This window comes from Nelumbo nucifera, chromosome 1 (assembly GCF_055504915.1).
Source record: "Nelumbo nucifera cultivar China Antique chromosome 1, China Antique-T2T, whole genome shotgun sequence".
Taxonomy (NCBI): domain Eukaryota; kingdom Viridiplantae; phylum Streptophyta; class Magnoliopsida; order Proteales; family Nelumbonaceae; genus Nelumbo; species Nelumbo nucifera.
The window spans coordinates 171,065,750-171,090,034 of NC_142649.1; the positions used below are offsets into that span (position 1 = coordinate 171,065,750).

The following is a 24,285-nucleotide window of genomic DNA, read 5'->3' on the forward strand; positions in this document are numbered from 1 at the left end:
TTTAGAAAAGCAGTGGATCAAATCAGAAGAAAGGAAGCTACAAGGCTTATCAGGCAGGTGTAGATGGATCAGATGCAACATCCTCCATTACTTCTGTGACTGGGCAAATGACACCTCAGGTAGCATGTCTAAAGAATGAATTCAAAAACTCGTCCTCTATTATCTCTTCAGCCTTCTCTGCTATGGGCTTGTCTGGTAAGTCTCCTACCTACTATCCCTCACCGAACCATCTATGGTACATTGACTCAGGAGCCTCTAACTATATGACAGGGGCCACTCTTGGTCAATGTCCTAAACCCCATCTCCCCAATAAACACATTGTTACCGCTAATGGTGAGAAATTAGATATACTTGGATGTGATGGTTTATATTTATTTACTTTTAAGTCATCTCCATTTCATTTGTCCAAAATTCTATTTGTACCTAAGCTTACCACCAATTTAATTTATGTTGGCCAATTTGCAGAGGAAGGTAGCAATGTCTCATTTACTTCTGATGGTTGTTTGGTACAGGACCGACAAACTGGGGAGGTGAAGGGGAAGGGGCGTAGACTGGGAAGGTAAACTATCTTAATTTCCCAACATAAAAATGGCAACAAAATACTAAAAATGTGCCCAAAACAAAGAATCCTTAGCCACCCATTGCTTTGCTAACCCATCAGCCATTGAGTTAGCACTTATCTTCACCCAACTGTATTGCACCTCTAAGTCCTTACACAACCAATTCAATTTTTTTCTTCTCATTGTTGTAGCTCCACAAGCCACTGATATCTCCTTTCACTTGGGCCTATTTTCTTCGAAAGAAATTTGAAGTGTACTCCGTATTTCAGCACTTTCACACCTATGTTGCCACTCAGTTTGATGCCTGAAATTGTGTGCTACGATCGGATTCAGGGGGTGAGTATATTGATGGATATTTCCAAAACTACTACAACAACATGGAATTCAAACCCAAAAGTCTTGTCCAGGCAACCCACAACAAAATTGGGTTGCAGAAAGGAAAAATGGGCATATCTTGAGTGTAGTCAGAACCCTTTTATAGGATTCCCACGTACCCTCTTGGTTTTGGGTGGAGGCGGCTAGCACTGCTGTGTATCTCATAAATCATCTTCCGTCATTAGTTTTGAACAACTCATCTCCTTTTCAATCCTTCTTCCACAAATCCCCAGACCTATCCATGCTCAGAGTATTCAGATGTGCTTATTTTGTCCACCTTGCACCCCATGAATGCACGAAGTTAACTACACAAGCAACTTTGTGCACCTTTATGGGGTATAGCTCTGAACATAAAGGGTATCTCTGCTATGACCCTTTGGTTCATCGTCTTCGAATTTCTTGTAATGTAGTTTTTCTTGAAAGTGTCATTTTTTGAACATATTGTGAAGTTCCTAGCTCCTTCTGTTTCCTTGTTGCATAGTTTTGATTCTACAGGTACATCGGATACTCCATTGTCACCTCCGCAACAACTTGACACCTACTTCAGGAAGCAACGACATTCTTCAGTCTCCACCCCCCCTCTGCTCTGCCTCTAGTTGTTGATCCGATCACTCTAGCTACCTCAATAAGTGTTCAAGACCTTCCGTTTGAACCTATTGCTCCTACTTTACGCCGTTCCTCTAAAATTTCTCGTCCATCTAACCGTTATGGTTATTCACCAGACCATAGCTCTTTTTCTGCCATTTTATCTACTACAAACATTCCCAGATCTTATCAGCAGACTGTAGCAGAATCACACTGGAAAGATGTAATGGATTATGAGATTTGAGCTCTTCTAGAGAATGACACTTGGAACCTAGTCAAAGCTTCACCTGTGACATCTCTCATAGGAAGCCGATGGGTCTATTTTGTGAAACTAAAATCTGATGGAAGCCTAGACAGATACAAAGCTAGGCTTGTTGCACAGGGTTACAAACAGGAATATGGGATAGACTATGAGACTTTTTCTCCTGTAGCTAAGATGACCATTGTACAACTTTTGATGGCTGTGTCTACAGTCAAACAATGGGCAATTCATCAGATGGATGTCAAGAATGCTTTTTTCCATGGGGAATTGAAAGAGACAGTTTACATGAAGCCTCCTCCTGGATATTGTACAGATCTGCAGCTTGTTTGTCATATGAAGAAGTCACTTTATGGCCTGAAGCAAGCTCCTAGGGCCTGGTTTGAGAAGTTCAGATCTGTCATCACTGATGCTGGCTTTATTCAGAGTTCTTCTGATTATTCCTTGTTCACCTTAAGGCGGAAGCAAGGATTAACGATATTACTTCTTTATGTTGATGATATACTCATTATAGGGGATGACATAAAAGGAATTTCTAGACTACAATAGTTACTTAGTGAATCCTTCAAGATGAAGGACTTGGGACCGTTGACATATTTCTTGGGCCTTGAGGTGAGCAGAAATTCTTGAGGCTACTTTGGCAACATAAGTATGCGGTTGATCTGGTTAAACTGGCAAATCTTAGTGATTCTAAGATTGTGGACACTCCGCTAGAACTAAATTTGAAACTCAGCAAAGATGATGGGTCTCCCCTTGAAGATCCTACCCTATCGTCAGCTAGTGGGCAATTTAATCTATTTCACCATGATTCGGCCGAACATAGCTTATGTAGTTCAGATAGTAAGTCAGTTTGTGTCTTCTACGAGACAACCACATTTATCTGCAGTTCATCGGATTGTAAGATATGTACGGGGCACACTGTCACATGGGATATTCTTCTCTTCATCATCTCTCATTCATCTTATGGCCTATGCAGATGCTGATTGGGCTGGATGCCCTGACACCCAAAGGTCCACAACTGGCTGGTGTGTCTTCCTAGGCAACTCCCTAATCTCATGGAAGTGCAAGAAACAAGCTATTGTGTCCAAATCTTCCACTGAAGCTGAATACAGGGCTATGCCTTTTGTGTGTAGTGAGATCATATGGCTTTAGGCTTGTTAGAATGCTCGAGTCAGGGGTATTTTGGTCATTCTGGTGTATCTTATTGAAAGTGAAATGTCTATTGTATCTGAGTTTAAGTTATGTGTCCCATCTTCTATGAGGGACAACATTGTCTTTCTTGTAACTTAAGTTTTATGAATAAAAGTCAAGTGGGTCGGCTAGGTGAGAGGGATTTTTCATTTTTCTCTCTTTTAGTCTGGCCGAACATTCTTCTCCTTCTTTCTCTTTTCTTTCTTCTTCCTTCTTTTCTGCTTTAACCTAGAATGAACTAGGGTTTATTCACAGTTAAGCATCTTCCTGATGGTAGTGTGGAACGATTGAAAGCACGGTTGGTGGCCAAGGGCTATTCTCAGTTATATGGTGTGGACTATATGGAGACATTATCTCCTGTGGCTAAAATTGGTTCAGTTCGGGTGTTGATCTCATTGGCTACTATGTATGATTGGCCTCTCCTACAACTTGACATAAAAAATGCCTTTCTACATGGTGATCTTGTTGAGGAGGTGTATATGGAGCAACCACCAGGGTTTGTTGCTCAGGGAGAGGTTGGTAAGGTGTGCAGGCTCAAAAAGGCAATCTATGGACTGAAACAATCTCCTCGTGCATGGTTCGGCAGGTTCAGTGAAGTGGTGAAGGCCTTTGGGATGAAACAGTGTCAGGTTGATCATTCCGTATTCAGCTATAACTCAAAAGATGGAAAAATCTTGCTAGTCGTGTATGTGGATGATATTGTCATAACTGGAAGTGACAGCAATGGAATTGACAGACTGAAAAAATTCTTACAGGATCACTTCAATACGAAAGATTTGGGGAAGCTAAAGTACTTCTTAGGAATAGAAGTTGTGAGGTCAAAACAGGGGATCAACCTATGTCAGAGGAAATATGTTCTTGATCTACTTAAAGAAACAGGGTTGTTAGGTGCTAAACCAGCAGAGACTTCTATGGAACTCAATGCCAAGCTAAGTGTGGATGCAGGTGAAGAGTTTGATGATCCTGGAAGATACAAAAGGTTGGTGGGAAAGTTGAACTATCTGACCATTACCCGACCAGATATATCATTTGCTGTGAGTGTGGTGAGTCAGTTTATGCAACATCCTCGGGTTCCTCACTGGGAAGCTGTTCTGAGAATTGTTAGATACCTAAAGGGTGCTCCAGGTCGTGGCTTGTTATACCAAAAGGGAGGAACTCTTGAGATAGTAGGGTACACAGATGCTGATTGGGCTGGCTCCATATCAGACAGGAGGTCAACCATAGGGTATTGTACCTTCCTGGGTGGCAATCTTGTAACATGGAAGAGCAAGAAGCAAACAGTGGTGGCAAGAAGTAGTGCGGAAGTAGAATACAGGGCTATGGCCCATATCACATGTGAACTAGTATGGCTGAAGAACCTACTACAGGAGATGGGTTTCTCAATTGACAAACCCATGAAACTATACTGTGATAATCAAGCTGCTGTTCACATCTCATCCAATCCTGTCTTCCATAAAAGAACTAAACATATTGAGGTGGATTGTCACTTTGTGAGAGAGAAAGTGATAAGTGGGGTAATAACTACATCTCATGTGAGCTCAGGAAATCTATGGGCAGATCTCTTCACAAAGGATTGTCTCGGGGAAGAATAGATTACATTTGTAACAAGCTGGGACTATATGATATATACTCTCCAGCTTGAGGGGGAGTGTTAGAATGCTCGAGTCAGGGGTATTTTGGTCATTCTGGTGTATCTTATTGAAAGTGAAATGTCTATTGTATCTGAGTTTAAGTTATGTGTCCCATCTTCTATGAGGGACAACATTGTCTTTCTTGTAACTTAAGTTTTATGAATAAAAGTCAAGTGGGTCGGCTAGGTGAGAGGGATTTTTCATTTTTCTCTCTTCTAGTCTGGCCGAACATTCTTCTCCTTCTTTCTCTCTTCTTTCTTCTTCCTTCTTCTCTACTTTAACCTAGAATGAACTAGGGTTTATTCACAAGGCTCTTCTATTTGAAATACTAAGTGAGCCACCATTGTCTGTTCCTCTTTATGTAGACAACATCAGTGCAATCAAAATTGCATCCAATCCCGTCTTCCATGAGTGCACCAAACACATAAAAGTTGATTGCCACTTCATACGCAATCTCTTTCTTAAGGGTACCATATCTCTTCCTCATGTCTCCTCCGAGCTTCAACTGGCAGACTTGTTAACTAAAGCAATGACACGGGCTCAGCATCTATTTCTCATGGACAAACTGACGCTTATTCCTAGGCATCAGTTTGAGGGGGAATGTAGAGACAGTGAAATCTAGCTGTAGGGCTATTTTTTTACCTTTACTTTTCTTTTCTATATATCTCTCTTTGTATTATATCTCTCATGTATATTAAGGGCAGATTTGTCCTTTTACAACTTAATATAAATATTTCTTTTAGGGTGTCAACTGACACAAGTTTTCACATCCACCATTCAACTGCGTTGTCTCTCTCTCTTTTTCTTTCTCAGTTTTTCGATATGACTCTGACAAGCAAAGCTGGTACAACACATGGGCTTAAGCTCTCACGGATCAACCCCTTCTTCAACAACTCTGTTACCTGTCTTTGGAGCTCCTCATGCTCCTTAGGACTCATTCTATAAGGGGGTAGGTTAGGCAATGCTGCTCCTGGCATTAAATCTATATGATGTTGTACATCTCTTAGGGGAGAAAGGCCATCGGGTAATTCTTCAGGCATCACATCAACATACTCATGAAGTAGCTTCTTCACCAACTCTGGGACAGGTGTTTCTTTGCTAACTTCTTTTGTAACCAGCACGTAAACAACATCCAAATTCCCATATTCTTGAGCCAACTTATTTGAGGTGAAGGGAGTAGTGGTTGGCTTTGTTTCCTTATTTGGAAATGAATCAAGTTGCATTGGTTTAAGAGTTATCTTCTTATTGTCTTTCACAAAGCTGTATGTGTTCTTGTCCCCATAATGAGTAGTCTTACGGTCATATTGCCATGGGTGACCCAAGAGAATATGACATGCATCCATTGGGACATCACACCATACCGTTTCTTCAAATGTATTACCAATAGAAAAATTAACTAGGCATTTAGAAGAAACTCTTACCTCATTTCCTTTGTTGACCCACAGAATATGATATGGTCGGGGGTGTTGAACAATCTTGAGCTGTAATTTATCCACCATCTCTTGAGAAACAAGATTCTCACTACTCCCACTGTTAATAATCATGTTACACAACTTCCCACTAGCTGTACAACGTGTTCTAAAGATATTCTTTCTCAACCAGTCCCCTGGTAGTGGTTCTTGAGGTGCAATTATAGAGTGCCGTATCACTAGAGCCTCACCCTCAATATCCTCATCCAAGTTTTCTTCCTCTAAAGCATTAGCTCCAACAGCTTCAGCCACTTGCCCATCCTCAACATGGCCTATATCATCTTGTTGTTCATCAGTGACTTCATCAACCAGATGTGTTTGCCCTTCAATCATTCTCTTAGGACATTCATTTGAATGATGTCCCAACTCCATACACCTAAAAAATCTAATAGTAGGCTGCCCTTGACTGCTCTTTGTTGCATTTGAAGTCCCTTGGACTGTAGGGTGTGTTTGGTTGATCACACAACCCCTACCAGCCCGAACACTTCGACTTACTGATGAAGATGTACCTTGGACAACACTTAGCCTCCACCCTGCGCTCTGACTCAATTGAGCTTCAACCTTTAGAGCTAGCTGATATGCACCCTTTATCTTATATAGGCAATGTAGGTTGACTTGATCTTGTATTGGCAACCTCAAACCATTGATATATCTACTAACTTTTTGCTGTTCAGTTTCTAACATATTACTCCAAAGAGTTAATCTATTAAACTCTTTTGTGTACTCCGTCACACACTTTTCCCATTGCCTTAAATTCTGCACCCTTTGATAAAGAGTTTGCTCATAGTCTGGTGGTAAGAATTGGGATTTCAGCTTCTCTTTCATTCTTCCCCAGGAACTAACCTTTCTTTTCCCCTTCCTTTCTCTGTCTCTTTGGTAATTTTTCCACCAATCTAAGGATGTCCCATGCATCTTGGCTGTTACAAGCTTCACTTTTCTTTCTTCATTTATTTCTTTCCAATCAAAATAATTTTCAATACTGTTCAACCAATCTAGAAGCTCTTTAGGTTCCAACTCACCATCAAACTCGGAAATATGAAGTTGAACACCATGACCTCGATTGTATTGTAAAGCTTGCACTATTCAGTCTTTCCATCGCTGGTTGTTATTCCTTCCATGCTGATCACCTTCAGGTTGCTTAAAACTCGGAAATATGAAGTTGAACACCATGACCTCGATTGTATTGTAAAGCTTGCACTATTCAGTCTTTCCATCGCTGGTTGTTATTCCTTCCATGCTGATCACCTTCAGGTTGCTTAATGTCTTTACTTGATTCTTCACTAATAATGTCAATGAGTTGATCATCAACTCTAGGAGCTTGTCTTTTTCTTCCTAGTCCCAAATCATTTGTTACATCACCATCCTAGTAGCATTTTGAGCTACAAGTTGAGAAAGATGTTCAATCTATTCTTGCAGTCCTCTTATAGCCCCTTGGAAAACCTTTACGGTGACATGTTATGGTCTTCTACCACCCCTACCACGTCCACCCCTTGCAGCCATGATAATATAGAAAACACAAGAAGGAGATGAAGTTTGAAGCAAACCCAAGGAAATAACTTGCTCTGATACCACTTGATGTGGATAGAAAGACAAATTACATGCAGTACCTCAAGTATACAGCAATACGCACAAGAAATACCAAGCTGAAAACAGCAAAATAAGTTGGATCTTTAGGGATTTCAGACCTGAACCTGAAGTAAAACTCCTCCTGGAACAGTTCTGCTACAGTAACGATGGCAGCATGCTGGCCTCCCGTGCGGACGTGCAGCGATAGAGGGATTGGAAGGTGCCAAAATGGGTCGACTCTTCAAAACCCAAGCTCCCAATGCTTGAAAACCCTAGCTGGGGCTAAGCTACAGCTCAAACAAGAGAGAAAGAACCAAAAAAGATCCCTACAACAGCCCCCTTCTCTTCTATAAGATTCACTGGCTTGCTGGATAAGCTAGTTAAAATATTTACACATAAGCCCCTAGAATGTTTCTCTCTCACCAACAACTCCTTAGGAACAAAACTAACTTCAAATGAACACCTAAAAGATAACTTTTGTTACAAAAAGACCCAAGAGACCAAAACCCAACAAAAATGCACCCAATTGCCCCTGACAAAAAATCTGACTTATAAAATGACGAAAATACCCTGGTCCCAAACTGTCAACAAAGCTACCCAAAGACAACAATTTGGGATCCCACTACAAAAAACATGCAAAACAGAATACATTCACATATTTTTTTTCACTTTTTTTTTGCCTCATCACATCATTAATATTTTAAAAAATATAAAAGGACATGCTCTTATAGATAATTATATCATTATAAGGTGATAAATTGATGCTTATAAAGTGATTACACCATTTTAAGATGGTATCTTTGTCAACTTAGAATAAATTTAAGGGATTAAAAATATTATATATTATCCATTTTTGATATTTTAATTATAAGAACTATTTTGTTATGTTTTATCTAATACAAAAGTTATGCCTTACATAAAGACATATGACTATGCTTCCTATGCTATTATAATGCTTATCTTCTTGTAAAAGTTGTCAAGGCATCACAAAGGGGATTAGGTGCCCTTGGCTGGGCACCTCGCCTAAATGCCTCGAATTATAGCAACAAGGCACCTGTCAAGGCAACAAAAATGACAAGGTGGGTGCCTTATTATAATATAACTCATATTGTTTTTCTTACTAATATTTCTGTTAAAACATTCTATTATATACTAATATTTGTTTTAAAGTTTTACTATTGAAATTTAAAAGATCAAAGGATTTTGAGAAGAGAGAAAGAAAGAAAGAATAGAAACATAAAATGGTTTTTTCCACTCTATTGTGCATATGAAGTCCTGAAAATTGTAAATATGAAATTTATACAACTATGATCCTGTCTGATATGTAATTGTATGATTGTATCAAACCACAGATGCTCTATGACTCCTATTATGCTAACAAGTCCACAAATATAATTTCTTTTTTGTACTTTGTATATGTTCTGCTTTGTGGAACCATATATTGTGAATATGAAGTAGTATAGAGATGAACATAGGTGGTTATATGAATGTGTTGATATCTATATCCATGAATGTATTTTTGTGCATGCATACATGGATATTGTTTGATTGCTTCCTGAAATTATCTCCTTTACATGTTAGATTGGAAAGGATGTTGCTGCACAATATGTTGAGGGCTGGGACTGGATGGCTCCTATTAGGTAGAAACTCCATATTCTGGTCAGAGTATGTTTGTTTGGTTTTCCTCATTTCACTTGCTCTTATTTCCATTAAATTTGTACCCTTGAAATTCCTATATAAGATTTACTTGAATAATTGGAACTTTAATTACTTTTGATAGAATAGTTGTTAGATGACTCTTTGTAACCCACCCTTTTTAAACAGGCAGGGTGGTTGATCGTTATTGTTCTGCTCATTTTTCTCTCCTTTAGAATAATGCTTGTTATCTCGCTTTGAAAATTTAGAGGGTAAATTGCTTAAGTCCTGGAGGGAGTTTTTTTGCCACGTTTAAAACATAGGGGAGGCTAAAGCAATTGTCAGAAAACATAGGGGAGGCTAAAGCAATTTACCCTAAAACTTATCCTATATTTAAGATGTAGTGTACAAAGGTACATATCAATGTTATTAACTGCACCAGCCTGAGAATGAGTGAGTAGAAATAGGTCCTTTATGGCTGTGGCTGAAGAACTTCAAATATGGTATCTTGATGATAACACAAGATTATATATATATATATATATAGTGATCAGTATGATAAAACAAGACTATATGTGCATATTATCAGTGTGTCCTTAAGATTTTTCTTCTCTTAGATTCTTCCTACTTTAGTAGTATTTAATTTAGTATTATTTTCAGGGATAGGAATACTGGCATCTGGGATGAAGTATCATTGTCTGTTACAGGGGTAAGCTTTCATCTGGAATTCTTAATTTCCTTTAGATATTGTTATAGAATTGATAATTTTCTGATTCCTTATTTATAACAAAAGTTCCTCCTTGGGTGCAACTTGGATCGGAGTGGGTCGGGTTGAGGTAAATCCTAGCTCAATTCAATGTGTTTAACTCTGAATTTTAATCCTGAATTCCTAACCTAGTCAGGTTTTCAACTTGATGTTCCTAACCCCAATCAGAACTGATGAAGGGTTGGTCTAGTAGGTATCAGGTTGGGACCTTGGTAACTGAGTTCACACATATATGCAGAAACATACATTACGTGCATGGACATTTTGCATACACATATAATGCATGGAACTCATATAATAATATTTTACAGAGTCACCACTTGTCGTCCTTATCTTTGCTTTGGATAAATACTTTTATGTATGTGTTGGGTTTAGGGTGCTGAAGGCCTCAACCCCTAACCAAACCCAATTTATCTGTTGCAATTTTCAAACCTTGATCCTAGGCTAGCTTTCTACCCATTGCAACCAAATCTTTTTTTTTTTTTTTCCAATTGGCAGCAATACAACTTTGTGAAAAAAATATTTTTTTTTATCACTTGGAGAAGACTTAGGATACAAGAAAAATACAAATCAAAATTTAAAGTTACATGTCCATAAAAGAAAAGATATATGAAACAGAGCATGGGGCAGCTATTGCAAAGTGACCATTTTGTTTCTTGTTTGTTGTCAATTAACAGAAAATCCAGTCCTTCAGTAGATTGTATTTGTACATATTTTTCTTGAAGCATTTATTTGTTGAATTGTTCAGTATATTGCATAGATAATTGAAGAACTAAAAAGTGCCAGAAAGATATTTGTTTATTTTTTCAATTATTGTTCCCCATGTTACCGTGTATTGCCATTAGAATCTAAACATATGACACAAAGTTCTTAATTGGATAAAAAACAATATGCCTCTCAATTTAAGCTTGAACAAGATATTGAAGGAAAGAAGTTTCAGACAGGTTGAAACACTGAAGCAACAATATATATATATATATATATATATATATATATATATATATATATATATATTACATTACCGATTTATGTGCCTTGCACCCCATATTATTTCTATGTACCTCAGATTGCCAATCTGTCATCCAAATGGTTAGCTGACCTTGGAATCCGACTAAGTTGAGCTTCAGTTTTTGAAGATAATTTTGAGATTTCTGTCAGCATATTCCTGTACTTGCAGGGCCCCACAGCATTGTTCTTCACTGAAGCAATTTCAACTTTGAAATCTCCTTCAACCTGTAGTCCTTTGTATTTGAGTGACTTGACAAGCCTAGGATGGTAGGACCATGTAGCACTCTGCCCATAATTCTGCTCTAACTGATCTCAGCCCTAGTAAACCATGTATAGGTGCAATTTTACCTTGATAAAGGAACACACTAATCTTTTTAGACATGGGCTGACCAATCTCGGGTAATGGATCCCGAATCAATCTTCTAAATTCATGCCAGAGCATTAGTATGTTGACCTTGATGAGGTGGAATGGAAGAACAGGCTTAAATTAGCTGATCCCTTGTGGTTGGGATAAGATTTTGTTGAGTTGAATTTGAGCATGATCTACCTTAGATCACTAATCTGGAGTTCTTGAGTGATTGAAGGTTTTCCGGATTGAGATTAGACAACATGTCAACACAAATAACTTAATATTTTTTTTAAAACTTCTATTGCTATTATTGTTATTACTATTTTTATTTTTAAAATATTTAGTAGAACATAGATTTAGGTTTAACTACTTAGTGGGGATAATTATATGTCGTGTCTCCTGCCTCACACATCAATGGATTGACAGAACCTTCTTCTCTCACACATTCAGTTTTCATTACACAATAAAGGGTGGTATTTATAATACTACCATTTTCCTACTTAGGTGCCATAAATTATGTCATATTATTTGATAGACTATCGTTTCCTTGGTGATATATGACCATTTGGTACAATGGGTGCAGCCAGTTAAAATATCTGATCCTCACCTGGTATCGTCATTCTTTGACAATTATAAGAGGGCATATCTGCATACAACTACTGAGTTGGAAAATAGAAGTGCATGGGTTGCTGAATGTTTATTGAATATCCAAGTGACAACGGAACTGGAAGGAAGAATTTGCTTAGTTGAGCATCTACATACTCAAAACTTGTCAATTCCTCCTGGGGCACATGTTCAATATACATTTCCTCCGGTCAGTAGTATGTCATTTTTATTTTGTTTGTTGGAGTTCATAAAGTAAACCAATATGCTTCAGCTTATATACCATTGAAGATTATCGATTATCCTTACTTAGTAGGATGAATAGTTTTTTGATTGGATCTCTGTTCTATATCATTCTGATATTTATTTTATGACATTCTTGAACTCTATGAATGACTTGATTCTTTTTTTTTTTTTTATGGTAAAGTAAACATCTTGTTAAAAAAGGAAATAACAGTATAACATAATCTATGACTTTATTCTTTTCTTTATGGTAGTATAAAAAGGGAAGCCCTGTGCACGAGGGACAGATGTACGCGGCTTTACCCCTGAACTACAAGTTCAGGCAATTACTGATTTCCTTCCCCTACAGACAATGTGGGATCTATGAAACGGCATCTGACTTTATTTTGTATGTGCCTTTTAATGGGTCTCAACATGTCTGTAAGGTGGTGTATCCAAGAGTCACATAACATCATTGTTCATTGCCAATTCCTACAATAACATGTTACCTTTCTCAGTGAAAAGAATGGGAGAGATGTCTAGTCTTACCTGTAAGACCATGAAAAGGTGTACAAATTCTTTATAGTTTCTTTCCATGGGTCCCATCATCTATGCAAGGTGATGTTTCCAAGAGTTGCATAAACTCATGGTTTACTAGCAATTCCTTTGTAATAACATTTACCTTTTCTGATGTAAAGAATGAAGAAAGATGGGTGGAAGTGGATATATCCAGCCTTACCTGTTACAGTTCTAAGTGGCCACCATTAAACTGTTTATTTGCTAAAACAGGTTCATAGACAACCATTATGCAAATTGCATCAATAGCATTAATCAAGGTGCATTTTATGTCAATCTATGAGAAAGTGAAGAGACAAGAGGAAAGCCAATAGAAAGTATTTATATTAATAAAATGTGAATGGACAAGATTGTCCTTACAAAAGAATTAAAAAAGTTGTACACTAATGTATGCACCTACTAATGTACAAGAAAGAAAAGTAAACTTACATAACTACCCTCCATCTTCTCTACATTCCCCCTCAAACTGATGTTGGGGAATAAGCATCAGTTTGTCCACAAGAAAATTATGTCGGGCTTTGGTGAAAAGGTTTGCAAACTGTAGGCCCGAGGAAACATGTGGGAGAGAGATGTGATCCACGTGGAGAAGGTCATGAATGAAGTGGCAATCCACCTCAATATGTTTAGTGTGCTCATGAAATATGGGGTTGGATGCAATCTTGTTCACACTCATGTTATCAACAAATGGGGGAATGGCAGATGAGTGGTCGATGTCCATGTCATGAAGTAAAGCCTTAAGCCAAACTATTTCATTGCATACCGAGGACATTGCTCTATACTCTGCTTTAGTGGATGACTTGCAAATGGTTTGTTGTTTCTTGCATTTTCAAGAAATCAGAGAGTCACCAAGAAATATACACTAGCCAGTAGTAGAGTGACAGGTGTTAGGACAACTTGCCCAATCTGCATCTGCATAAGCTCAAATCTGAGTGGAGGAGGATGAGAAAAATAATCCATAAGACAATGTGCCCTTGGCATAACGAATAATCTGGAGAACTGCAGAAAAGTGGGGCTAACGTGGAGCAGATATAAACTGACTCACGAGCTGGGCTGCATAGGAAATGTCCGGTCAAGTCATAGTTAGGTAGATAAGACTACCTACAAGCTACCGATATAAAGTAGCATAAGGGAGGAGCTCACCCTCATCCTTACTTAGCTTGCGGTTAAGATGCAGAGGTGTATCCACTTGTTTAGAATCAGTCAAGCGAGCAAGTGTCACCAAATTAGAGGTATATTTCTGTTGGTTGGCAAAATAACCTTGAGGACATTACTGAATTTCAAGCCCAAGAAAATAGGTGATTGACCCAAGATCTTTCATTTTGAAGGAGTTGTTGAGAAGGAGCTTCAAGTTGTTAATGCCGTCTTCATCATCTCCGATGATAAGGATATCATCAACATATACCAAAAGAAGAGTCAACCCCTATGCTTGCTTGAGAGTAAAAAGGGAGTAATCTGAAGCGCTTTGCTGTAAACCAGCCTCCAACACCATTGTACGGAATGGTCAAACCACGCTCGTGGAGCTCGCTTAAGACCATATAAAGATTTCTTTAGTTTACACAACAAAAGAGGATTACCATAGTAGCCTGTAGGTGGTTTCATGTAAACTGCTTCTTGTAAATGCCCATGGAGAAAGTCATTCTTGACATCCATCTAATGAACTGTCCATTGTCTAAGAGTAGTAATGGCCAAGAGTAAATGGACTGTTGTCATTTTAGCCATTGGAGCAAAAGTTTCATCATAGTCGGTTCCATATTCTTATTTGTAGCCTTAAGCAACCAAACGGGCCTTATATCTATCTAGAGTACCATTTGATTTGAGTTTCACTGTGTAAACCCATTGACTACCAATGATGGAGGCATCTGGGGGAGGAGAGATAGGCTTCTAGGTATCATTCTTCAGTAAGGCCTGAACCTCTAAATCCATAACATCTTTCCAATGCTTAACTGCTATGGCCTGGTTGTAAGACTTGGGAATATCTGTGGATGACAAAACAACTAAGAAGGGGCTATGACTAGAAAAGAAACCATAGCGGTTAGGTGAACGAGAAATATGAGATGATCGACACAAAGGAATAGATGAAGGCAAATCCACAAGACGAGAAGAGGAACTTACAGTAGTGATGGATGAAGAGGAATAATCACTGGTGCTGGAGGTGGAGGAGGCATAGGCAATGGGTGAGCTGGATATTTCTTGGAATAAACCTGAAGTGTCCGAGATGTAGGAAGAGGATCACCTGCAGAGCCAAAATGATGTAGAATAGAAAAGATGGTGCAAGCAATTTACTAATGTGTTCAAAGAATGAAAGGTTCTCAAGAAAAATGACATTACGAGAAATGTGCAGTCTACGGACTTTGGGATCATAACGGAGAAATCCCTTGTGCTCCATACTATATCCCATGAATGAACACAACTGATTGAGCTGTTAACTTAGTGTGTTCATGGGGAGGAAGATGGACAAAATAGACACAACCAAAGACATGAAGCATGGATTGATTTGGTGGATGATGAAGCAAGGATTGATGGGGAGAAGAATTTCCAAGGATAGAAGTTGGAAGAATGTTAATGAGGTAAACAGCAGTGCTGGTCGCCTCCACCCAGAAGGTAATGGGAACATGGGAATCTTGTAACAAGGATGTCACCATAAATAGCAATGTGGTAATTCTTGCGCCTAGATACCCCATTCTGTTGAGGTGTACTTGGGCAAGATCTCTGGGACTGAATGCCATGTTGTTTGAGATAGGTTTGAAACTCACCATCCTCACCATCATAGCACTCTCCCCCTAAATCTGACCTCAAAATGCTTATAGTGCTTTTAAACTGGGTCATGACCATAGCATGAAAGTTCTTAAAAGTAGGAAAAACCTTTGATTTCCTTCAAAGAAAATAAACCCATGTGTATCGAGTACAATCATCAATAAACAACACAAAATATTTATAGCTCAAGTGTGAAATAACTGGAGATGACCACACATCACTATGAAAAGGTGTAGAAACATGTTCAATAGAAGATGGAAAAGGAAAAATATGACTTTTACTATAGCAGCAAGTTAAACAAGATTTGTCAACATTCTTAAATGAAGTAACAATCATAGGAAAACAACCAAAAGAAAATAAATAATCCAAGTTTTTAGCATGAGCGTGACCCAAACGTCTATGCCATAAGTGCCACACATTATTACAGGAGGTAGAAGAAAAACTAGAAGTAATAGATATCAAAGAAGAGTCTGGTGAAGTTCTGTTATTCTCAAATTCCAGAACAAATAGTCTTCCAAGCCTACGCCCCTTCCCCTTTAGCTCCCCAGTGTGCTGCTCCTGGATAAAACAACCCTCATGAGTAAACAAAACATTATTACCATCATCAACAAGTTGTCCAACAGAAGTAAGGCTAGTAGTCAACTTAGGCACAAAGAAGGTTTTGGGAAGATGTAAGGGTGTAGACTCAGAAGTGAACAAAAATAAATCATCACACCCACATACAGGAAGAGAGTCGCTATTAGCAGTAATAATGTGGTTGACAGAGGTGTAAGGTTTAGAAGACTGACTAAAGGAGGCCCCAGTCATGTGGTTTGAGGCCCCAAAGTCAATGATCCACATGTGTGAAGGAGAACACAAATAAGCAGACTTACCAACTAGTCCAATAGCAGAGGACATGAGCTCACGAATCTTATCTTCAGTCAAATTTCCTTGTGCATCAGGTTTGTGAGTTGATGAGGAGGAGGCAGTATCAGTAGGAGTCAGTTCATCCGAGGCTTGATAAGCCTTATGTTGTCCTTTCATGGGGGCTTGGTTAGGCAATCCACTATAATGTGTCCCTGCTATTTGCAGTAGGTGCAGAAAATTTTCTTCTTAAAGTGGGATGCCACATGTCCGAATTCCTTGCATTCATAGCATTGCATCTTCGAGAAGTCCTTCTTCCCTTTCTATTTGGTAGCCAAGAAGACAGTATCTATTCCATGTTCCTTTTTCTGATCAAGTGCAAACTGGGCGAGGAGACGTTTTTCCTCTCTTAACAACTCTCCAAGTATTATGTCAAGATCAGGTACAGGCTCTCTGTTGAGTATACTAGAGCGAAGAGTCTCATAATCAGATCTAAGATGCATAAAAAATGCATAGTCTTTCTCTTACTAAGATGTTTCTTCATAGTTTTCACACAGGAGTCTGTAGAGAGACCCCCAAAGTGAGCCAATTCATATTCAACCTAAAGGTTCACAAACCCAGCATAATATTCCTGAATCTGCTTCTCCCCTTGAATATAAGAAAAAATATCAACTTCAATCTGATATTGCCTAGACATATTCGATTGTTGATATTATCTTTCCAAGGTATTCGAACATGTCATGGGCAGATTTGAGTCCCCTCATCGGAATACTGACATCCATTGTGACAGAACCAAGAATCCATGAAACAACTTGTGCATTCTCAGTTTTCCTCTGTTTCAGTCCTTTGACATCATCAGCATTGGGTATGGGTGTGGAACCATCAATATAACCCCACATACCCTTCCCTTCAACAAAGTACTGGAAATGGAACTTCCACAGAGCATAGTTGCTCCCATCAAACTTGACAGAAATAATTTCACTCTTTTCCAGACCCATGTTGAGTAAGAACACAAAGGAAAACTAGTCGAAACAAGCAATATAAGCTGAGAACTAATCCAAGAGAGTCAAGATATAAGAGAAGAAGCCTCTTACAGTCAAAAGAGAGTGTCCAAGGTACAACAATAGATGAAATCTGAGAACACAGTCCAGAAAAGGAAAGACTGACTGCTGCCGCCCAGAAGAGATGTATATATCTCTTCTGGAATCTGAGAACACTGTGTTCGTGGAACACAGTCCACAAACAGATGTTTTTCGAGAGAGATCCAATGAAATCTCTCTTGTTGATTGCACAAAAACACAGAAAACTGGTTCCTGGAATGATCAAAACAGTCCAGAACCAATCGATGAAGAGAATAGCCCTCATACAGTTTAAAAAAAAGAGAGTAATGGATCAAAGAACAGCCCACTCTGATACCCTGTCAATCTATGAGAAAGTGAAGAGACGAGAGGAAAGCCAATAGTTCAGATCTGTTAGGGTTGATCAATCTGATTGAACCAACCCAAAGAGAGTGTTTATATTAATAAAATGTGAATGGACAAGATTGTCCTTACAAAAGAATTATAAGAGTTGTACACTAATGTACAAGAAAGAAAGGTAAAATTACAAAACTACCCTCCGTCTTCTCTACGTTTTAAGGTATTCCATTGGCATCATTTTTGATCAATATTCTTGGCTGGTTATGACAGATCTTTCACTCTCAGTGTTTTGCTTTTGTGCTGCATAGGGATCTGTATGTCACTAGTACATAAGCCTTAAAAAGTTATTTTCATTGTGTAAAATAGAAACTGTATTAGAATAATTATTGATTTCTCACTCTCTCTTGATTGGTTAAGTATACATTTAATCAATAACATAATAATAAGGAGAGGACACAAGTTGTTGCATGCCCAACATGCCATTTAGATGTTGCAGATTCTAAAAGAAAAGGGAGTTTGTCATCATATCGTATTGAACTTAACACTTCCTCTTGTATTTTCTTTTTGATAATTCTGTAAATATTTATGTTAATATATATCAGGAGGGGATAAAGTCTAGGATGAAATAATATTTTTACATTGTTCATAAGAAGCCTGTACACCATATACAAATCAACAAGAAAATTTCATCTAATTTCTCTTTTGTGGTGCCATTAGGTAAGGTCCATAGTATCATGACTGTTCTCTAGACAAATCCCTTAGGGGAGATGACTTGTTTCTTCTATTGAGATTTTAAAGAATCGTTTAGAAGGATTAGAAGATAATTAAATGTCTAGGTCATCCATATGTGCTATATTACTTCTATTGCATAAGTACACAATCCTCTGTTTCAATGGCTAACTGAGAATGAGTTGCCAGCTTTTCTTCTACAAGCCCAATCTGTGGTGGCCAAATGGCATGGGGAAACAGTCCCTGTACAACGTGGAGATCACAGTTGAAGTAAAGGGATTTGGAGAGTCTGATTCATGGAGTCATTTATTTGGATTCCGCAAAATTGAGAGCTATATAGATAATGCCACTGGTGGAAGGTATATTTCTTTTCCCAAATTCTATATTTGTGGCCTCTTTTTATTAGGTGGTAAATTTTCTCAAACATTTTTAATCAACACTTTCTGCCTTGTAGGCTTTTCAAGGTTAATGGGCATCCTGTTTTCATCCGTGGTGGTAATTGGATATTATCAGATGGATTACTACGACTATCTAAGAAACGATACAAAACAGACATCAAGTTTCACGCAGATATGAACTTCAACATGCTCCGTTGTTGGGGTGGTGGAATAGCTGAGAGGCCAGAATTCTATCATTACTGTGATATTTATGGGTTGCTGGTGAGCTTGTTAGTTTTTTAAGACTCTGCAACCTCAGGGTTTCCTTCATGAGCGTTAAGCTTTGTTGGTAGTTCTTTTCTGTCCTATGGATTTTCCACATATCTTTTTGGTTGATTCATCATACATGGGATTATATAAATATCATCATCACCATCATCGTCGTTTATGCCATATCCCAACCATATGGGGTTGGCTACATGAATCCTATTTTACCAGTTCGTTCTGTTTAATGCCATATCCATTGTTAAATTATTGGCACTTAAATCATTTCTTGTTACTTCTACTCATGTCCTTTTTGCTCTACCCCTTTCCCTTTTAGCCCCTTCAACTTGTAACTAATCACTTCTTATGGGTGCTGTTGATGGTGTTCTATGCACATGACCAAACCATGTTAGTCTACTTTCTCTGACTTTATCACTATTGGAGCTACTCCTAAGTCCTTATGAATGACTTCATTTTTTATCCTATCTTTTCTACTTTTTCCACTCATCCATCTCAGCATACACATTTCTGCCATACTCATTTTCTAGACATGTTGTTTCTTGACTATCCAACACCCTACTCCATACAACATATGCTGGCCTTAAAACTGTTTTATAGAAATTTCCTTTTAATCTAAGTGGTATTTTCCTATCACATAAGACTCCAAAAGCACTCGCCCATCATACTCTAATTCTATAGGTGTCATCCTTCTCAATCTCTCCCTTTTTATGAATTATAAGTGTGTACGTGCTTTGCATGTGGTGGCAATTCTAAATGATGATAATTATAATAATAATATATCCGAAATGTTCTATAAACTTTATTTATTTTTTATTTTTTGTTTTTTATTATTAATTAGATGCAGATTGCAAAATCCAAATCTGATTACATAAACACCTCATCCAAATATATGATAATCAGATTGAATTGTAAAGTTTCAAGTATCATTGACAGGCTATTCTGCTTGGCTCAACTTTTCTTTTGCAGTGTTTTATCTTTTTGGTGTATCTTTTTTCTTTTGTTCATTTATCAAAAAAAATGTAAGATTTAAATAGAGGGAATTGAATGAAGTGAAAAGTAGTATTTTAATTTACAATTTAAACCTTACAATTAAATAGGGACTAAATTCAAAAATGAGTATTTTAGTTAATGTTGTAAAAAATGGACCAAATCAAATGGTCAAACTATTTATCCCAGGAATCGGTCAGGTCACTAGTTCCATTTTGGCTCTGAACCGCTATTTTACAAAAAAATTGAAATGGTAAGAGAACCACTGACTTGGACGGTTTAATCGTTAAAATGTTTGACCCGGTTAACGGTTCTTGAGTTGCTTTCAAACTAATTCCAATTTTTTTATTTATTTTAAAATAGAAATTAAAAAATAAAAAAATTGAAAAAAAAACTTTCATATGTCATAATCTTGTTTGACTATTCCCAATGAGGCAAGCGATTTGGGATTTAAGAGAGATTTAGAGAGATAAGAAAGATGCAAGAAGAGGGCAAACAATGCTATGGCTGTGATGGATGAACATGGAGATAACTGCCACCAACGGTTTTGCAAGGCAAAACTATTACTACTTCTTCTTCTTCTTCTTCTACTACTACTACTACTACTACTACTACTACTACTATTACTACTTCTCCTCAAGGCAAAACGGTTCTGCAACAACAACCAGTGAACATGGTGACAATCACCTTCGGCAATTCTTCCCTCTCTTCTTCTTCTTTCTCAGCATTAACCAACCGCCTCCTCAAAGTCTCATTGGGTTGGTTACTAAAACCTTGATTTTAGTCAAAAGAAAGTTCCACAATCTCATTCATATTTTTAATAGTAGTGTAAATATAGCATTATAAACGTGTCCAATTTTTTCTTTAATTTTTTTTTTATATTTTTGTGTGTAAAAATAATTCTGATATGTTATACTTACTTTTAGTTTAATATGATAAGTGCATGATATTATACATGTGCCCAAATGCTTTTTTTTTTGCAAATTTTATGTATTTTTTTCATTTTTTGTATTTGTATAGTTTATTAATTTTTATTATTTATGACATTAAAGGTTAACACATTTAACCCAAAAGTTGAACTGTTTATTGTTAATTTTTATATTTCATTTTTGGTCAGTTTTAAATTATGTATTCTATTTTCATTAACAATAAAAATAATTCTTGTTTATTACACTTATTTTATAATTTGATTAATAAAAATATCATAAATGTGTCTAATTTTTTCTATATTTTTTGTAAATTTCTGTATTTATTTCTATTTTAAAAATTTTATTACATAACTATGACTTCATAGGTTGATCAAATTGATTCAGATGGTTGAATTGCTTAGCCGCCAATTGGATAAAGAATGGTTTTGTTTTTGAGTCAATTTTAAAATATATGGGTTTATATTGTTAAAAAAATCAACATAGATCTAAGTAGTAGCATTTATTAGTGAAAAATAAATTAAAAATATAGGATTTAATAAGAGAAAATGAGATTTAATACCTTAAGTATAAGACTTAATGAGAGGGGATTAAATGAGGTGGAAAGTAATAATTGAAGATACATTTTCAACCCTTATAATTAGAGATGTATTAAATACACAAATATGACCATTATAGTAGCCATTAAAGCTAGCACTAAAGCTATAATAAAATGACTTTTATTCCTTTTCTCAAACAAAGAAATAGAGGGTAATTTTAGTCCAAAAAAGTCTCACACTGCATTCACACTTTTATATATAGTATAGATTATTGAACCAAGGTATTGAAAACGGTCACATTGAGTTATTTCTTGGTCTCCAATCCTAAGTGTACCCTGATTTTCACTCTCATTGTTATTAAATTTACATGCCATGTATTTTCTTTTAGTCCTATTTACTTTAAAACCTCTTGTTTCTAAAGCATTTATCCATAAGCTTAATTTTGCATTTAATCCTTTGTTAGTTTTATCAATTAAAGCGATGTCATCAGCAAACAACATGCACCATGGGACCTCATGAATATGTTTAATTCATCTCATCCATGATTGGTGCAACTAAATAAGGGCTAAGTGTTGAACCCTGGTGAAGGCCCATTGTAATTATAAAATTTGATGTCACTCCCACATATGTTCTAACATTGGTTGTTGCACCATAATACATATCCTTAATTAGATCAATGAATATCATATGGAGATTTCTCCCTTCCTATTTAAACTATTCTATCAATCTTTTTAAAAGAAATATAGCTTCCATGGTTGATCTCCCTGGAGTAAAGCCAAATTGGTTTTCTGATACACTTGTTCCAAGTCATAATCCTTGTTCAATTATTCTCTCCCAAAGTTTCATAATGTGGATCATGTGCTTAATTTCTTGAAAGTTATTACAACTTTGCATATCACCTTTTTACTTAAACATAGGCACTGTACTACTATTTTTCCAATCATCAGGTATCTTGTTTTCTTTCATGATTTTATGGAAAAATTCAGTTATCCATAATAAGTCTACCTCTCCCATACCTTTTTGAATCCCCATTTGCATCCTAATGCTTTTCCCTTCATCTTATTTAGTGCTTCTTTCACTCTAGTAGTTATAATTTCATCAAGGCATATGTTATTTTTAAGACAATTTATAATTTTGTATTACTAGTCTCTCCTCCATTAGCATCCTCTACATATTGTTTGTTTAATATCTTTTAAAAATAGTGTGGAAAAATAAAGAGGAAGAGAAGAAGAAATGAAGAGGGAGAGAAAAAGAAATACTTCTGTATTGATAATGTGTTGATAAAACATGTTGAGCATACAACTTAAATAAGAAAAGATAGGAGAGACAAAACTCCTAGGATTTCTCTCAATTACACCTAGAATCTCCCTCAATTAGGGATTGATTAAATCTTTCCCTTAATCCTAGGATATGACTTTCCTAATTTTATTCAAATCTAATCTTTCCTAAATTTATTCAAATTTGTAATCAATCAAATCAAATCTTTCTAAATTTGCAGCAAATCATATCTTTCTTAATTTTCCACAAATCATATCTTGTTGACACTCCCCCTCAAGTTGGTGCAAAGATATCTATCATGCCCAACTTGCTAACTTGAAGTTCAAATGGCTGTCTCAACAAGTACTGATTGGTTGTGAGGGCTGTTTTCACTGATTTTGTATTTTCTGCCTTACTTTCTTTTGGTGACTGGTTGTGAGGAACATCATTATGGACAATTTCAAACATTAAATTAGAACCAACTAAAAGATCATCTTCACTAGTGTTGCTCTACCCCTAAAGATGGGAGTGTCTGTAGTAGGAGGTTCCTTCAAAGAATGTGACATCCATAGTTACAAACATCCTTTTCAAAACTGGATCAAAGCATTTGTAATCTCTTTGATTAGTGGGATAGCCTACAAAAATACATTTATGTGCTTTTGGATCAAGTTTTGAACGTTTAGGATCATGGTTATGAACAAAGGCCACACTTCCAAAAATTTTTAAGGGAATGTTTGTCACTAGCCGAGAGTTTGGAAAACAGTCAGTGAAAAGCTGTATGGGTGTTTTAAAATCCAAAATTCATGTAGGCAGTCTGTTAATCAAATAAGTGGCTGTTAAAACGGATTCTCCCCAAAGATACTTAGGAACATTAGTTTGAAAACTTAGGGCTCTAGCAACTTCAAAGAGATGTTTGTTTTTCTTTTCAGCCACCCCATTTTGTTGAGGTGTATTATTACATGAAATTTGGTGTACAATTCCTTTCTCAGCAAAAGAATTCCCTAACACATTGTTAAAAAATTCCTTTCCATTATCACTTCGAAAAATTTTAATCTGAGTCTGAAATTGTGTTTGAACCATGTTATAGAAAGTTTTAAACACAGTTTCAACATCTGATTTCTCTTTTAAAAGGAAAACCCAAGTGACCCTAGTATGATCATCAATAAAAGTAATGAACCAACGCTTTCCAAAAAGAGTTGTTACTCTAGAAGGACCCCAAACATCACTGTGAATCATGATAAATGGTTTTGATTTTTTATATGGTTGGGACGGAAAAACAGCACGATGATGTTTTGCTAATTCACAAGATTCACACTTAAAACATGAATGATTTTTATTCATGAATAACTTGGGAAATAGATGCTTTAAATATTGA

The 24,285-nt window shown here is 36.8% G+C and overlaps 1 protein-coding gene across 2 annotated transcripts in view; it reads left to right on the forward strand.

Annotated features, from left to right (window-relative positions):
* Positions 1-24,285, forward strand: part of LOC104596494 (glycoside hydrolase family 2 protein) — a 64,792-nt gene that overhangs the window by 8,564 nt on the left and 31,943 nt on the right. For both annotated transcript variants that reach the window (XM_088895228.1, XM_010257681.3), the window contains 5 exons: positions 9,218-9,276; positions 9,932-9,980; positions 11,978-12,208; positions 18,729-18,898; positions 18,994-19,198. In XM_088895228.1, coding sequence (XP_088751354.1) covers positions 9,218-9,276; positions 9,932-9,980; positions 11,978-12,208; positions 18,729-18,898; positions 18,994-19,198 — 714 coding nt within the window. The remainder of the gene's footprint in view (positions 1-9,217; positions 9,277-9,931; positions 9,981-11,977; positions 12,209-18,728; positions 18,899-18,993; positions 19,199-24,285) is intronic.